The sequence below is a fragment of the Corvus moneduloides genome, chromosome 4, assembly GCF_009650955.1.
Source record: "Corvus moneduloides isolate bCorMon1 chromosome 4, bCorMon1.pri, whole genome shotgun sequence".
NCBI lineage: Eukaryota > Metazoa > Chordata > Aves > Passeriformes > Corvidae > Corvus > Corvus moneduloides.
Window position 1 is genome coordinate 17,111,850 of NC_045479.1, and position 18,292 is coordinate 17,130,141.

Sequence of the window (18,292 nt, forward strand, 5' to 3'; positions counted from 1 at the left end):
AGAGGTCAAACAGATGTATTTGTTCTGTGTGGACTGAATGAGCTAAATAATTTTGAAATTCTGAGAAATCTGAAATTCTGACAAGCATGGAATTTTCCCACAGTGCATGTTCACCTGCTTATCAAACCAGTAATTGTCAAAACAAACTCCTAGCAAAATGACTGAACTTATTAACTGACCAACCTACACAAAAGTCAATGTTTTATTACCACTGCAACATAAACTTTAAAGATATTCCAAAACTGTATTTTTCAATCCAGTCTGCAATGCAGGGGGAAAAAGCCGATAAAAAAAACAAAATAAAAAAAAAAAACCCCAAATCCTGAAACATGAGATTAAGTCCATCTTTACTCAAGAAAGATGTGAAGTACTTGTTTCAATTTAGACAGAGTATTAGCCTGAAGGAAGGCAATAAAACTGTTCACATAAGCAGCTGAAGAATGTGAACAAGAAGCCCAGTCTAGCCTTGTAACTGTAAACAACATATTTGTCATCTACCCAGCAACCATTATTTTAATATTTTTCACTCAAAAATGTATTATGCTTGCCTTTTGATGCTAGAACAGCTGTACACTAAATCCAGCAGCTCTCAAGCAAATTTGTACTCTCAGGGTAAGTGTAGGTTTGACAGATAAAATATTGAAGCTGAGATGTTAAAAATAAACTTTTTAGTATTAGTCAAAAAAAAAAGGCCTTTGAGATCACATGCTTGAGAGTGACTGCCTTACATGCCGCTTACAAACTCATTTGATAAGTTCTTAATAAGCAAATTTTTGGGGGTGGGGAAGTAGCAAAGGTGTGTTTAAAATTTAGAACAGAACAATTTAGAACATAACATCTCAAAACCTAAAATTTTGCAATGTTAGGATAATTGTATAACTGTGAGAAAAGGGAAAAAATAAGAACTGGTAGGAACTCTCTTCCTTAGGTTACACATCTCAAGTATTGTGGCATCTAAATTGTGGCAACCTCATGTTGCACGAGTATGTAGCACATGGTCTCAATACAGAACCTGTCTCTTTGTGAGGATTATTAATATTCATATGGACCCTATCCATCCTTCTGAATATATTATCCTCCAAAAAGTGGCTGCTGAGCCAGGAAGGCTGTAAGTGCTACTTCTTTACTTTGCTTTTCTTCTAAAACAGAACAACCTCTCAAAGCACATTAAGAGCAGTGAAGAGAGCAACTTTTACAAGCATGTTCTTCTTTTTGAAACCCTTACACAGTATTAGCATTTTATGTACATACATGTGCAGAAATTATTCTCCTACATAAATTCCAGTGTCTAAAGGGCGTATAAAAGTGTATGGTCTAAATATTCCACCAGGTTTCTTTCTACTGGGGCTGTGTTTTCAAGAGCAGAACTTGACATTCTACTCTCAGCACCTTTTCATTTGTGTGAATTCAACACAAACATACCAGGAATCCAGAAAGTTTTGTGTCTGATTTTTTTTTTCAATTTCTCAGTTTTGTAATTGAAGATCCTGTCTCTAAAATATTATTTTGTTGTTATTCCTCCTGTACTTTATGGAAATAATTTTTGAAAGTCACTTGTGTCCTCTTCAAAAGCATCTGAGGCTGCAAAAGAAGCCTCTCTCCATGTTAAAAAAATTACTACTGTTTTGCATGATCTGAACTGAATTTTGGCAGTATGATCAGGTTTCTAATAATTGCTTTTCTGTTTCAGGAAAGCATAGATTTGGGTGAGATCATGTTTTCTCTTTGTTATCTGCCTACTGCTGGGAGAATGACATTGACAGTCATCAAATGTCGGAATCTCAAAGCAATGGATATAACTGGTGCATCAGGTGAATCTGCTGCTTCTAAATAACAAGGCGGAGTCTATTCAGGAAGGGGATGAGTAAGAACTCCTTGGGTTTTGTGTGTTTAACTTGGCTCTGGGATGGAAGCAGCAGGAGAATGGACACAGACCCTGTTTAGCTGGACTGCCTATCTTTGGTCTGGCAGCCAGTGTGTCTGTTTGGAATGCCCGTAACTTTCCTTTGCATTTACAGCATGATAAAAGCATTGTTTGCCAGGGTCACTCAAATCTTTGCAATTTTTTACCTTAGCAATATAACATCCCTACCACAAATACTGTTCTTATGCTACACATGTGAATGGCTTTGAGTCCTAATGCACGAACTGATTCTCTGTAACTCAGATCCCTATGTCAAAGTGTCGCTGATGTGCGAGGGACGGAGACTGAAAAAGCGGAAAACGACCACGAAGAAGAACACGCTGAATCCCATTTATAACGAGGCCATCATCTTTGATATCCCTCCAGAGAATGTGGACCAGGTCAGCCTCTCCATTGCAGTGATGGATTATGACCGGTAAGCACAGTTTGCTTTCTGACCATTGAGACAATTCCTGATCATTGCAAGTGACTGCTTTCTGCCTCCTTGAGCTTACAAGCAGCTTCAGTGTCACAAAACATAAAGCCTTGGGACCTCTTCCTGAAGAGGTTTAAAGTTCCCACACCTTTTAGAGCACATGGCAACTTACCTGCATCGTACATAACTGGAATGAGGAAGAAATATGGCTCAATCTTCTTTTGGGCCACTAGCACTGGCGTACATTCTTGTCGATATCTGGTGGCTGGACTGCGTAAAAGCTTTATAAATCAGGTATGTCCTCCAGCTTAAAAAAGCTCTTCACACCTCTAATTTTTATTTAAATAGCAGGCATTTGAAACTAAAGAAAATTTGAATGACTGAAAAGGAATTAGATGCTAATTACCTCATTGAATTAGTTTGTAATTAATTCTTCGGTTGATTCAGTAAAATAACCTTTCAATATGTAACCTTCAACATGTAACCTTTGGGTTCAGCCCTCACTGATAACGTGTCTAAGTCCCAATTATCTATGGCTTCATGGAGAATTGACAAGAAGAGAGTCTGCCTAGAGTGGCTCAAGGACTGCCGGTTGAACAAGACAGTGACTGACAGAATCCTGCTCGAGCCAAGTTTGCCTCATTCAAATGCTATTAATAATGAGCTCTTGAGATTGCAGGGCAAATAAACAGTGAAAGTCCAACTAAGTAACATCACCCTTCAGATTGTTTTCCCTTGCCATCAGATTTCTGGCTGCTCTCCAAGTTCTGCCAGGAAGGCTTTCTCAGTCAGACATGAAATGGCACTGTGGTGCCATTAGCAGGGAAGGAGCACAGCAACTTGCACACTTTCAGTCCTCCTCAGCTCTTCCTTTCTCAGCACACACTAGGGAAAATTGGATAGCATTATTATAAGGTACATAGATTCAAGGTACAGAAAATTACTTTTTGGGGTCCCTCAACAAGTTTATGGCACACATACATGAAGTGTTAAGGTATAGCATATTACATCTATGACTCTTACCTTTCACATTTTTGACTGAACTTCCAAAGATAACAACAGCTAGAGCTGAGAAATAGTTTATGAAATGACATCTAAGGGATTTGCAGCAGGAAATGTATTCCCCAGCACTTTCCTTCGCCTTCTTCTCCCACAAAATTCAAGCATGTTCTCCTTCAGATAACTTTGTGTATTATGGTCCTTTTCTGTCCTTGTGTCTTATGGGTTGTAACCTTTTAATGGCAAGGGTTGTGTTTTCATTGCTATTTTTATAGCTGCTAGAAGCACTCTGGTAGTGGCTGGAGGTTTTTGATGTTACCATTACAGAATTGAATATTACGATACTACCATTAAAACTAATATCTGCAATAAATGATGTGAAAACTTTGGTCATGTATTCTGTGCCACGCTAAACCGGTAAACAGGACTGTATATCAGAGGTTATTAAAACTATTTTTTATTAAAAATAAATTCTGTCTCTCTACAATTCTCAGAGTAGGGCACAATGAGGTCATTGGAGTATGTCGGACAGGAATTGATGCTGAAGGGCTTGGAAGAGATCACTGGAATGAAATGCTGGCTTACCCACGTAAACCAATAACTCACTGGCATCCTCTAGTAGAGGTAAGAAGTAGCAAAATTTTCTCCTTTACTTTGAATATTTTTGTCCCTCACATTTATGGGCTTCTGAGAATCACAAAAATCAGTGCAGCACCTATAGATCAGGTACAAGATCATTAGCACAACCTAAATCTAGTTGCATGGGTTTATGAATCACTTAAAAGAGCCTTTTCAGCAGTTTCCATGATGCTCTGACAGCATTGTAAGAGTACTTTTAGACATTTAACATTTCCAGATATTATGATAAAGAGCTTACAGCTACTTAGAAGAGATCATTTGCAAAAATTTCAAAAGCAATCATTTCCTATTCAAAAATCTTTGGCATAAACTGCTGTTGCTAAAACATTAATCTGGAACTGGCCTGCAAATTAGGCTAAATTGTGGCAACATACCAGCAGCTCCCTCCAGAGTTATTCAACAAACGCTTACGGGAAGCTTATTCAGATGTTGGGGTGATTATATCTACAAGTTCCCAGGGCTGGACTCCCTCTTCGATCTGCTGTGGCCACATATTGTTGGTGTTCTGTACACAAAATCCTCACAGCTTTGGCCTCAGAAAGATACATATTGAAGGCTTAGGATGCAGTAGGGACACAGAGGCACTGTTTAGCCCATCACAAAAGCAACATCTGGAGAAAAATGAGTTGCTGCCTGAGGCATTTGATTTCCCAATTCTGTAGCACATGGCTGCACAACATGTCCTGTGGCAGGTAGAAAAAGCATAACATCAAGGCTTCAGTAAAACACCAAGAGTGTGGGGGCAAGGAAACTGAGTCAAAGCAGCAGTGAAGTGTCTTTTAGAGATTCATGGCTCTGTCTGGTTTACGTAAGTTTGGAGACAGAGGTAACGCCACTGTTGGTGAAATAAACCCAGTCCTGTGAAACAACCCAGAGGCATTTTAAGAAGGTCACTTAGGAGGTTTTCTTTCCATTATTAGTTCTGCTGGAGACTTTGATACCAGAGACTTTGATCCAGAGACTAGAAAGGGTCTAGATGTGGTTTGGATTCTTTTTTGAGGGAGTCTCTCATCCTCTGCAAAGAGCATGATGCACAGTCAGGTATGATGACATTTGTAAAAATAACACTTTTCTTGCAGCTACCTGGCCGAGCAACGAGTTTTGATAGCCAGGGATCCTGTTCCTCACCCAAACCACCGCTTACACCCTAGGGAGCAGGAGAGGATTCATCATGGTCAGTGGCCAAAGCTCCCTCATAGCTCACATCTACATAAACAGAAGGTTTGGCTTCCGCAGATGAACTGTATCCATATTTTTTTATCAAAATACATTTTTCCTATTCCAAGTCTTATATGACAGTTTATAATAATTTGTTAATGTATGAATGAAGTTGACTCGAGTCAAATACAACCCTGCCTCGTGCAAATTCATTCACCTGTTTTATCTCTGGCATATATCCAGTGTCATATTCAAGCAGTGTTTTGACGGGACCTATATCTTTTCATAGGCAAAGAAATCAAACAAAAAGATCCCTTAAGCAATTCAAAACTACTGCAGCTTTTAACACCTAATTCTTTTGAGGGAGAGCAAATAGTCATATACAGCTCATGTAGTCAATTTCTTCTAAATTGCACTAAATCCTCTATGACTTTGCAAGATAGCACTTCAAACTGAATGTTGCATGAAAAAAAACCAACTGTTGTCATGTTTTGAGTATCTGGAAAATCAGTTCATTCCTTGGGCAGGGAGGAAATGCTGATTTAAAGTCCACTGAAGGCAATGAGAAGGATCTACTGACTTCAATAGGTTTTAGTCCAGCCCTTATGGAACAGGTATGAGAACTGGATCTATGCAGTTATAACCTTCCAGCACCCATGATGACAGCTGCGTCTCTACACAAGTCAAACTGCAGAGGAGACAATGCTCAGAAGTAAAGGAATTTATTTTATGTGATTTATCTCTTCAGAAAATTGACCAAATATTGCAGTTACCTACAACATTTTTGTGATTCTTGATTTAATGTGACAGACTTAGATTTCTTTGAAGTTATTTTGACTGAGTGCACAGCACACATGGAATTTAGTTTCTGGTTGCTGGCTGGATGCCTCTAGACATATATGCTAAATATGAATTTGAGATGTGTTTTCTGTCAGTTCATGAAGAAAGAAATTGAAATGTGGCTATTTTACAAGCAAGTTAACTCATCTATTAGAATACACAGTGACAGCAAATGCAAAAAACTATTGGTTGTTGTCAGATGATTTAAAAACTAGAAGAGAACTACATAATATTTCATGGATTTGTCTCTAAACACTGCAGTTTACCTCAATCAGATAAATAAGATAATTACTTTCTCTTTTCCTTTTTTTTTTTTTCTTTCTTTCTGTGAAGAGTGTAGCAAAGACTGCATGATTGGGTCTGACGTTTTGAAACCTGGACTGCAATCACAAAAAAGTTGTGGTGGTGGCACTTTTTGTATCTTTACAATATATATAAAGAAAAATTAGGAGACCATGTTTTTTCCAAGACAGCATTTTTGCAGAAGTATCATGCAGGAGAAAAATGTCAGTGGAAGATTGATTTAGGATAATGAAAGAAATTTTGAGAATTAATCTAGATATGAAGGCAAAAGGTCATTTTCGCAAACTTCTGAAGAACCATTTTGGGTTGGTTTAGCCTGGTTGGCACAGAATATGTTCCTGAAGATCCAGTCCCTCCTTGCCACTGACTAATCTCTAAAACAGTCAAACATGCCTGGAAGTGTCTTAACTGCTCCAGGAAAGCTAGCAGGGCTGGTCTTAACACTACAGGTGTATCTAAGTCAAAAAAGGGGGTAGATTTTATACCTTGGCTCCTGTGCCTATGAACACAGCAAGCAAGCAAATAAATATAAAAATCAATCTTTCAGACAGTGTTTAAAAATTAAAAATTAAAAAAAAAAGAAAGAAAGAAAAAAGGGGAAAAGGGGAAAAAAGAAAAGGCTCCAGCCCAAGTTTCTGAATGCCTGTTTCAGGTTGTAATTCATAGCCTCTAGGCAGAAATGGTTTCTCCCAGAGAGGATTGGTAATGCTGAACACTGATCCTCCCTGCTTAAGATTGTATTTTCATCACCATAAATACAGAGCAGCCTTGCAGAATTTCATTCCTCCATTTGCTCTGGATGAGTAATTTTTTTAATAGGAGAACAAACTCTCCTCTGTGAGGTTTTTTTTCCTCCCATCATTATTATCCTAACAAAATTCTGTGGCCTAGATCATTTTCAACGTGATTCCGCAAGGCTGATATAGAAACAGATATATATGTATATATATGTGGAGATTGAAAAACTATTTTATGTATACATTTATCTTAATATAAATTATATCTGCAGTGGCCTTTGTGGCCTAGAAAATACTTTTTGTAATGTGGTACTGTAACAGTTAACTAAATATTCTTTGCACTTTTTTGCACCTAATATCCAAAAAGCGAACAAATTCACGATCAAATGTAGCATAGGTGTTCAGCAATGAGCAACGTATTTTTACCTATTTTATTGTTCTCTATGAGTATCCTGTATGTTTCATCATAGGTAGTAAGGTATTTTGAGATTCATTTTCTTAAATTTTAATTGTTGTCAAATACCAAAGGCTCAGTTTATGCCCCCTTGTTGTGTTACTTTTGGTATTGTTAGTAACAATAGTGAATGACTTCAGTGTCTAAACTTGATGGATGGGTGCTCTGCATCTAGGAGAAATCAGGCTGCAAAATCATCAGGATGTCTAACTTCAAAAATGATCCCCTAATTAATTATACTTATTCCCTTAGCAGTGATTAATAGAATTAGCAAAAAATATTTTTTTTCCCCATTGTTTCTTTAGCCATCTCAAGGGACAGGATATGTACTTAGTATATAACCCATCCATCAGCTCTAGGGCCTGGCTCACAAGTTACTCTCAATGACATCACAGAAGCACCAAGGAAGAGCTTAGCACAGTTTAAGTCAAGGAATAGGTTGCTCAATGTATATCTTTATTTAGGAATTTTAGATATTTTAATTTGAAGAAGTTGCAAGTTCCCTGCTTCCATCCTGATTTTTTTCCCTGCTTATCTACATTTCTCCCATATCTCATACATTAGCATAATTTGGGAAGAAACAAATGTGGCAAAAGGCTGGTGTAAAATATATTGTAGTACTTCTACAACAGTTAAAAAATTTCATTTCCTAAAGGCCTGAGTTATTTTTCTTGAAGCAGTTTACTGGAAACAGCACCAGTACTTAACAAGAATTGTATTTTGCACAGCCTAGCTTTTTTTAATACTTTCACACTGCACAGGTGAGCACAAGCTCAAGAAGATTTAAGTCATGTGCAGCACTCCATGGCCTCAGCTTTGCAGCCCAGAACCATACAGTTCTGCTGACATGGCTCTTCTCCTCGCCCTCCCAGCAAGCAATGAGCTCTTTCCCCACCATCTTTTTTCTATGCTGGGCTTAGGAATATGAATATTGGCCAAAGACAAAGTGGCCAGGAACTTCCCCTGCAAAATTTCCTCTTCTATAAATGGAATTCCTTTGACTTCTTATGTTTAAGTAAAAAAACTATATATTTTTCTTAAAGAATCAGCACCACATTCAATATTTTTGAAGAAAATATTGAACTAACAATAACTGTTTTCATTGGGTTGATTTTTTTTAAGGGGAAAAGCAATTACTTACCTAATTTCTTTCTGTGGATGCATTTTTGGAGCAACATTAAGAAAAAATTTAGTTAAAAGGCTCATTTAACCCATCCTTTTCTCCTCTTTCTCAGTTTTTTAATTGGATTCAATGTAATCTTTTTAAAAATTTTTAACATGATGACGTACAACATATACATGACAGTCTAGTTCCAAGATTATTTTGCTATCTCTTTTTTATAAACTTTTATATGTATTAACTTTTTATTATACTCCATTAATTTAATAGGCTTTATACACCCGAAATCATTTGACTGTAATTTTTGAGTGAGCAAACATTTAAAAGAAGAGTATTTCAGAACTCAGTAATAGAGTTCTTCTTCTGCTGAAAATGTAAAATTTTTCAGAGATCCATAAATGTGCCTGCAAAATTTGAAAATCACCTTATTCAACCACGCAAAAACCCAGGTTTGCACATACAAGTACTTGCACTGGCTGGATGTACAATCGCTATTATTTAGCACTTCTGTTACAACAGAACACCCACACCTAATCAGAAATACATTTCAGTTCATGATAAACACAAATCTGTACTGAGTGACAGTTCCTTGACCTGAAAGGTTCCTATGATGTTATTTCATACAAATGAACATGCTTGAAAATTCTGTAAGCATTAAAATATGACGTGTAAGTTAATCAGACAGGGAGGAGACTTCTGGACAAAGTTCATGCAATATGTATTGGACCATCCAAAATATGGATAAAATATACCATATATATCAGAAATACAAATGCATGATTTGATGGGACATTTTCTCTCTCACTCACACCACAGCAGAGACTCAGTTTAACTCGAGATTCTCCTTCATTTAGCTTCTGAGGCTTGCCAGTCTAAACTGAGCTCTCTGAAAACAGCTAAATCATGGCACAGAGGTGACCACAGAATTAGGAAAGACCAAGGAAAGACCAAGGAAATTGTGTAGACACAAAGTTGTTCACTGCAACAGCAAGTGCTCTGAAATGGAAACCTTCCTCCTGAAACTGATAATAATTTCAGTAGTTTTATCACTTGTCCTTTTTTTCTCTGCTGTAAAACAGCACAAAAGGAGCACATTCCTGAAAAAGCATAAGCATTAGGCATAGGAGTTAATTGAGGTGCTGATCACAGCCATTTGCCTTTTCCGAGGCAAATAAAACCTTAACTTCAAAAAGTGTCTTTTGTTTACTCATCCAGGTGAATAATATCTCCTGCACACTTTCCCTTTTCCTTAACCCTGGAAGCTGGCAGTTTTTTAACAGTGCACAGGAAACCAAGAGCTAGAAATCTAAGAGAAAGTGAAGCTGCAGGTGGGATTTAAATTTCACAGGGGAATCTGGTCAGGAGAATGGAACTAACACCTTCAATCTTGTGCTGAGTGGTAAGGGATGCTTGATGATAGCAGGTGCTCAGGGCTGTGATTTTATGTTTTATCTGATAGTACCTCTACAATGTTGCTGTTGCTGGGAAACCTCTTTACAGGCTCAGAGAGGAGAATGCCTCTGGTATTGCCATGTGAATTTTTTTCCAGCCAAGTGTAGACCATGACTCGTGTTACATGGGACTCAGTCATCTGGAAGGGCACAAAGCATGTTAAATTTGCAGGACAGGAAAAATCAATTTGGTACTGTGCCACCATGGGGACTATTCACTTTGTTGGTACTAAGGACAAGTGTTTGTGCCCTGCTGATCCAAGGGAGGACATTTCTTACAGCACTCTGTGGCTAAGCCTGTGTTGCTGATCCACGTCAATGCTACTGAAGATCCTCAGTGTCAACATTGTCAAAATATAACTGATACATATAAATACAGGTTATACAGGTTGCCAGAATACCAAAGCTCCCTCCTGTGGAAAAGAAATGATGACTCCCTGAAATATAAATCAAGGCAGTGTGTTCTGGAAGTTGGATCTGCAGGAAGTCATAGAGCTGCTGTGATGAAAGTGGAGCTGCTCTGTAATAATTTATGAATACAATATGTTGAGTTGACTATTGGTCTTGAATTAGGTGAGTTCTGTAAGTCTACTTAAGGGAAAAAATGGGCAGAAAATGTTTGGCAGGGGAGTGTCTCTCAGCAGCAAGTGAGTTTTATAAAATGTTAATGTCCATCTTGGTGGCCTGGGAGACTCTACTGATGCTATAGCCAGTCTGAAAAATGCATCTCATCTAAAATGGTGAAATCAAACAGGCATAGGAAAAAAGGCAGAGGAAAGATCAAGAGCTCTGACTCAGAGCAGACAAGATTTAAGTTTGAGCAGGCTGGAGATGCAAGCTGGTACTGTAGTTCAGAGGGAAAATAGGCTTGGTTGCTCTCCCATTAATGGATGGAAAAGCCTGGGGCAGCACAAATATGCATATAGACTGTTATTTTCAATTCCATTTATTTGAAATATTTAAGTTTGCCTATTTAAGATTAAATATTTAAATACCATTCTATTTTTAATGAAGTGGCGTATTCACAGACTCCCTAAAAGAAAAGTTGCAAATCCATTCAGACTGCCTGGGTTGGCACAGTTACAACAGACACAGTGTCCCAACACCCAGCAAAAATTAAAGAAATGTGATATCCTGCCTCTCCCCTGGAGAGATGAAGTTGGGAAGCCTGACACAAAAAGAGAACTGAAGACAGACCAAGGAAAGGATGAGGCCACAGCTATTTCATCACAACTTCAGGGCTCACAAAGTCATTGATTAGACAAGAGTGCCAGAAACATGTTTTCATGGCAGCAACATACCTTTTATTCAATTTTCTTCTCCCTCAAAAAACAAGCATATATGTGTTTTTGAGAGACGGCTTTTAAACATTTTGGGATATTTTCATACCTTAAATATTCAAACTGCTGAAGTAAAGTAAATCTATCCATGCATCTACCCATGAGGAAAATAAAATTTTAAAAAGAGCAGGGAATAAAAACTTTCTGTACAATAAATAAAGCTCTAGAACATGCTTGAAGTTGCTTTTTTGTGTAGAATAATGGTACAGATTTAAGACCTGATATCCTCGGACCTCTTAGGTTAAAAAGGAAATACTGTGCTTCTGATTAAAAAAGTAATATTTTCCTGCAGGTATAGAATTCCCAGTTGTCTGGCCTTGTGTAATTTCAAATATCAGAAATGTTCCAACAAATGCTTGTCAACATCACAGACAAGAATTTTAGGCACTTAAATTAGCACTGACAAAAAGGAATCTGCTTTTTTGGGACACTTTCTAGGTTAATTTCAGGAGAAATTGCAGGCTGTTGGATGTTTTTGTGAAGCAGATACATTCCCACAAAAACAGTCTGCAAGAGGAGAGAGTAAAAGGGTCGAGTTGCTTTTTTTGATGTGCTATGAGTTGAGACTGATAATAGGATCAGAAGTGAAGAGGACTGAACAAGAAGACATTTAAAATCTCTTGTGACATCTGAGCCATGAACAGGAGACAAGAGAACAGGAGGAAAGCCTATAGAGTATGAAAAGAGCCCTCTAGAAAGAAAAAAATTAAAAAACAAAACAAAACTGTTAAGAGGAAAAGTGGAGAGTATAAAAGGGGGTTGAATAGTCTTTTCAATAGAGAAAAATATATGTGTAACAAATACTTCCAAATAGACAGGGATTTTTGATGTGACTCTCCTACCTCATATCTTGTGGGGCCATTTGCGAGCTCACGAGGGTAGTGGGAGCCAGTTTTAGAACCTGAGTCTGCTCTTAAAAGAAAAAAACTCTCACCTCCCACAGATCTTGCTCTCAGTGGATTCACAGTCCAAAGGACACTGGTAGTTGCTCATGGCATGTCCTTCCCCCCTATCTTTTTCTCGCAGCACAGTTGAGGCAAAAAAAGGGCATTTCCTGCACGTACTCCGACACATTCCTCTCTAGATGCTGTAATGGCCTCCTACTTATTTGCACCTGAGATAGGTTGGAAAATTTCTAATAGTTGAAAAAGCATTTTTATATAATATCACCTCTTCACATTATCAAAGCTTCTGACAAAGAGTGCTTGAATCACCAATAGGAAACACCTCTGGAAATGCTGGTGTGGTACACAAGGTACTGGTTTTCTATTCAAGTCAAGCCTCAGCTAACACCTCACAATGGTGGACAAGTCATTAGTTTGCTGCAGGCACTAATTCTCTGATGACTCAAAAATCTGAAGTCATAGTTATGGTGTATTTCTCACTGAATATACCACAGGTCTTTGTGTATGAATAGAGTCCTGAGGTTCCAGCCAAATCCCTTCTCCTCCTGTTCTTCGTATTCATGGAGGTTTGGCTGAATAATGAATTCTTATTCCTTTGTCCTAAATTGTCACATAGGAGGGGGTGTACTGTGAATGTTTCACCCTGGGAGTGGCTGCCTCTTATTAAAAATCAGAGTGATCAATAGAGGACCATTACTTCCCTTACCGTGGTTTTCTGAGGCTTAATTGTGTAATAATAGTTATGAGGGAAATAACTGCATAGCTGAACAAGACAGAGAATTGCCAGCTGTTATTATTTTTGTCAAATAGGTGTGTGGATGGGTGTACCTTTCTTCTTCATGTAAGTGGAGATTTGGCTACCACAGAAAATTGAAAAGGAGTTCTCCAAAGAGAACTTCACACCCTTACATTTATTCCTTTCAAGCTTTATGTATTATAAGTGTTTAATGATCTTAATTTTTAGCACAAGAACCTCATTCATTTATTTAAACCTACGACCTTTTCAGTTCTTAGTCCCCAAAGGTAACTTTGGGCTAGGGAATCAAAATCACTAATGAGAAAGTATAGCTTTATTTTAGCCAGCAACCGAAATCTGCACAGCTGGACCTTTTCTGTGTTCCTCTGAAAGGGAGCCTGGCACTATTGCACTTTAGCTTCTTGCCAGTAGCAGACAAACAATTGTAGGTCATAGCCAGGTTTCAGAGAAGCTCTGAGGATTAGCCCCTAAAATCCTGGCTCTGATTCTGCCTGCCCTCCAGGCACAGGGCAGTCTGTGAAGTCGAAGAGCAGTCCTACCCAAAGAGGGCTGAGAAATCTGTGCTGAGAAAAGAGATTTCATTCAAATTATACCAACATGGCTTTTAGAGTTTTTGTCTTTTTTCACATACTGTTGTTAAAAATTGACTTTTTCTTAAGACCATACTTTATAATTTCATCTCTAGTGGGGCAAAAAGTGGTACTAAAGTACCAATATACTCATGCACTGGAACTAATATTGATGCAAAAAAAAAAAGTAAAAAAGCCTTTCAGCAAAAAATATCTGTGGCAGCAAAATATAAAGGTGCTGTCAAAAGGCATTTTGCTTTTTTATGTGACTTTTTCTGACTAGAATTAGAATATTCCACCTCCTTTTTTGGGCTATCTCAAGAAAAACACAAAATGGTAAATGTATCTAATGTAGATTTAATAGTTATTGAAACAATATAGCACAATAAAAGTGATTCAGTTCAGCCTCTTAAGGTGTAGTATTAACAATACACATTTATTTATATATTTTGCATTGCTAAAAAAATCTATTCATCACCTTATTTCTAATATACAAGAATTCTAGCACGCTTTCAAAAGAAGCTTTCTTTTCAAGCTAATCACTTGCTACTTTATATGCCTATTGTTCTTGTATTAATTCAAATGAAAATATTTTCTTAATATCATGACAATAGACCATTAAATGTATCCAGCAAAATCATTCTGTAGGTCTTTTTAATATGGCCTTTCCTCTCAAAGCACAGCCCAGTGCTGAGATCCAGCAGGACCACTGCTCTTGATTTCAGTTCACTCCGCATCAGGTTGGGCGTGATGATGTCTCATAGCCTCTCGTGAAATGAACCCAGGCCCAAGGCAAGCAGAATGATTTCTTTTACATGCACCATGAATTTTTGTCACTTTCTGACAACTCAGACTATATTAGAAGACTTCAGTGCATCTCTAGGGTATGAGCTATTATTGCAAATGCTGATTTTACTAATACTGGTAGGAAAGATGAGCCTCAGCTGCCTGACTTGGTAAATAAAAATGTCTGGTCTATGTAGTCAGACATGGAGGTGATGTATTTTTACAGATTTTTCCTTTTTAACGGTGGCCTGCAGTTTTCCACAAAATGCCATTTTGTTTTGAAGCTCAGAGGGTGTGTGTATAGACTAAACCTTTCATATGGAACTTTTAGATAGTCCTGTTGCACATCAGATATAAAGCACTTCTTCTCAGTCTATATTTCTATGGAGAATATATTGAACAAAATTTAATTTTGTTAAATAAATAGAAAACTGTTTCTCAATAGAACAAAAAAGTATATATATATATTTAGTATTGCTCCTTGTTTCTCTTTCTTCCAAGTGTAGGTCTAAATTCTTTCTATTCTTCTCTGTTTAGGTTTTTGTAGGATATGTTGGACTTAAATGCATGTGTCTAAGGATGGGATATGGCTAGCTTTCTATCCTAGAAGTAGGTACTGCTGGCGTCCTGATTTGGAGAGGCACTTCTGACTTGTGCTTTCTCCACTTTCTGAGGGACATCACAAGGGTGTTTGTTCAGCAAACCATGTGAAATATTTTTTAACTTTTGACCTGTTAATCTCAGTTCCCTCCATGCCAGTATAGCCCTGATGGCTGGGATGGGAGCAGGCAAAGCCAGACGGCATCTCTTCCTTGCCCAGCTCTGCCCAGTCCCCACCACCTCAGGCAGCAGGACTGCAGCACTGATTCCTCTGAGCCGGCCAGATGCTCCTCCAGCCACCACAAGGGGAGTCCCAAAAGCTTCTCCTTCCTTTCCACAAGCTTGTAGTCCATGCTGCATTCAAGCTGACTGGCTTCAGTGCAATGCTCATGAAAACTGAAGCAGGGGGAGGAGAACAGAAATTAGCCACAGAACATCATGTTTTCCTAGTGTATGCTTGTTGTGGGGAAGGCATTCTCCAGAGTGTATGCTTCAAAAGGTAGGAAGTTAAAATGGAGTTCCTGGCCATAAGAAATATTGACAGCTAAAAAAACCTACTCATATTTAAATATTTAGTATCTTGAAATCTTAAAAGAAAGCACCCAGCACACTGTCAGGATAAGCATCTTTGCTCTGACAACGAGGGTTCTGGATTAGGCCCAAACTGGCCCAAACTCTAACAGAACTCCCTACCTTTAAAATAATCTTTATGATTAGATCAGAAATGTTGCCAAGTCTATGTAGCTTACAAAGAACTGCAAGTTCTTCTAAGATTTTGTCTCTTCTTGCTATGTGGTGTTGGCTGACCAAGATCCAATATTAAATACCTGACTGTTCTAGTACCCTTTATTCAGTGTTCATGATGTGACTTTTTAAATGAAGTCTGTGATTTGATACCTAGACATTGTTCAAGTCAATATCCTTGGCTTCTGCGTTATAGAGACAAGAAAACAAAACTTTTGGAACTTGTGTTACTGGCTTTTTGTATGCGCTAAATGGCCATTTGTGAAACTTGACAACATAAATTGTACTACTGATAGTAAATGGGGTTTTTTTTGCACTAGCCTTTGAGAGCTGTAACACATTTCAGTATTTTTACAATGTATCCTCTAGAAAGTGTGAATCTATTTGTCAGTTCTGAAAAAAATATGTAACAATGAAACCTCAAAAGATGTTATGAAGTGTACAGTTTGTGATAATTTTATATTTAAAAAAGACAAGAAAAATAAAATAATTCATTTGAAATAATTTTATTCTAATTGTTTCATATGTATTTTGAACAAGAAATAAAGTGATTAAAATTACTCACCTTTTTCTGTCATTCTTACAAAACCAAACTTTCCAAAGTAAATAAAGATCAGTGGATTACACTGGCCTCCAGTTTAGCAGCCCTGTTTATATCCAAGGTGTTTTCTTCTCATGAAACTGTTACTTTAAAATTCTACACTATGAAGAAGCAAAGGATATTTTTGCCACCAGATTTGCAAGGTTCAAGACAGAGTGCCTTTGAGTGAAAACAATTAAATCAAGCAGTTCCATTATTACTTTGTGCAATTCTTTTCACATTATCTTCCATTTCCTGCTATGATATTGTTTACCGTAATCTCCAAAGTCATTAGACCATGTTTTAAATAATGGATTAACTATTCAATTTAATATTATTACAGTATTTAAGAATATTGAAGTATTTCACTAAAGAGACACAAGCTTAATTTCCACCTTCCTTTCTTCTAGTTGCACAGTCATGTAGATAAACAGACAAGAACTTTAACACCATTAAATGGAAAAAATAGCCAGATTTGAATAGGACTTATGTTTAAACTGAATTGGTGTTAATGACAACAACTTCTGAAGCAACAATGATCCACACTAGGCAGGTTCAAGCACGTCAGATCTTTGCTGACACTTACAAGGACTGTTTAAAGAGGAAAATGAGGCTGTGAGTGCTCAGTATCATCTGGATGTGATCTATTTCCATTCTATCTGATGCTTAAGTTCCATACTACAAACCCTGAGGTAAGAAAAAGCATACAAGCAGTTGCCCTTTGGCAGAGTTATGTAATTCTCCTGAAGTGAAATTAGATATATATATTTGAGGTTCCCATCCTGTTTCTGATCTCTGCTGGCTGAAAATTAATCTATCCTAAGTCAGGTTTAAGATATCAAATGCAATTCAGTTCTCTGCTTCAATTCAGGGACTTGGTTCACATCTCTGATTGAAAGATTCTGTTTCCTTTGAAAAACTGCTTGTCCTTCTCTAGCAAGGGTAATATCATTCCAGTTTGCCACTGCCTTTAATCTTAATATTCTCTCTTTCACATATAAAATGCTAATTTTCATTAAAGTGATGGGTTCTCAGGGTTATGAATATTGTAGTTTATTTTGAAAACTTGTCTGCAATTTGCATAGAAGCAACACAACCATCTCTAAGATTTCACTGCAGTCTGTGAAATATAATTTCTGCATGAAGTCCTAATCCTTCTGCTTCAGTCACTCCCGAATATATCTTCATTCCTTACAATAATCAAATTTCCTAGCCTGCAGAGAAGCTGGAGGATGTGCATCTTAAAATGGTGCAAGAACCAGAAGGTAGAAGATTTGTCAGGAAAAGAGGAGAAGAAAGAAAGGCAAACGAAGCCCAGAAAAAAACATACATGATAAAATTTTGCAAGTCATTGAGTACGCTTGCACTCAGAGAAAAGCACTATCTTTCAGTCACTGCACACTACTACCACACCTTTAAAAGGGATGCAGAGAAAATCAGGGATCAGAAGTGAATCCAGATCTCCCATCTTCTAGACCACAAAACTCCCACTCCTCTACATGGATTTGTACTTTGCATGGAATATGTGGGAGTCTCCCAAAGGAAAAGCTGTGATGCATAAGGAGGTAGCAAATGATTTATAAAATATATATAGTAACCTCTTATCCTGCTAAAACACATTGGTTCAGATAAGGAGACAGAAATATGATTTTCTCACAATATTGTTTACTATATCATTCTGAAAGTTGAATAAAAGCCCTCCTGCTGCTTCTGCTGTAGATAACAGAACCTGTTTTTCAACTCGAAAGACAGACACAGGTATTTTCAGAACAAAAGGTCCTGAATGAACTCCCTTCTCTGTGCTGCTTGGATGCAGCTCAGTTGATCACAATGCTGGTTACAGTAACACAAAACATTATTTTAAATAAGTCTATGGCAGAATAAAGACAGAAATCTTTATCACTCGTCACATTCTGAAAAGTGGCATTTTGGGAGCAATGCAAGTGCTCTGATTTGCACATGCATTGATTT

General features: G+C 37.6%; 1 protein-coding gene across 1 annotated transcript in view; it reads left to right on the forward strand.

Moving 5' to 3' along the window:
- Positions 1-16,301, forward strand: part of SYT10 (synaptotagmin 10) — a 45,157-nt gene extending 28,856 nt beyond the window's left edge. The window contains exons 4-7 of the mRNA XM_032106743.1: positions 1,691-1,811; positions 2,168-2,339; positions 3,833-3,962; positions 5,057-16,301. Of these exons, the coding sequence (XP_031962634.1) occupies positions 1,691-1,811; positions 2,168-2,339; positions 3,833-3,962; positions 5,057-5,128 (495 nt within the window). The 3' untranslated portion in view covers positions 5,129-16,301. The remainder of the gene's footprint in view (positions 1-1,690; positions 1,812-2,167; positions 2,340-3,832; positions 3,963-5,056) is intronic.
- The last annotated feature ends 1,991 nt before the right edge of the window (positions 16,302-18,292 follow it).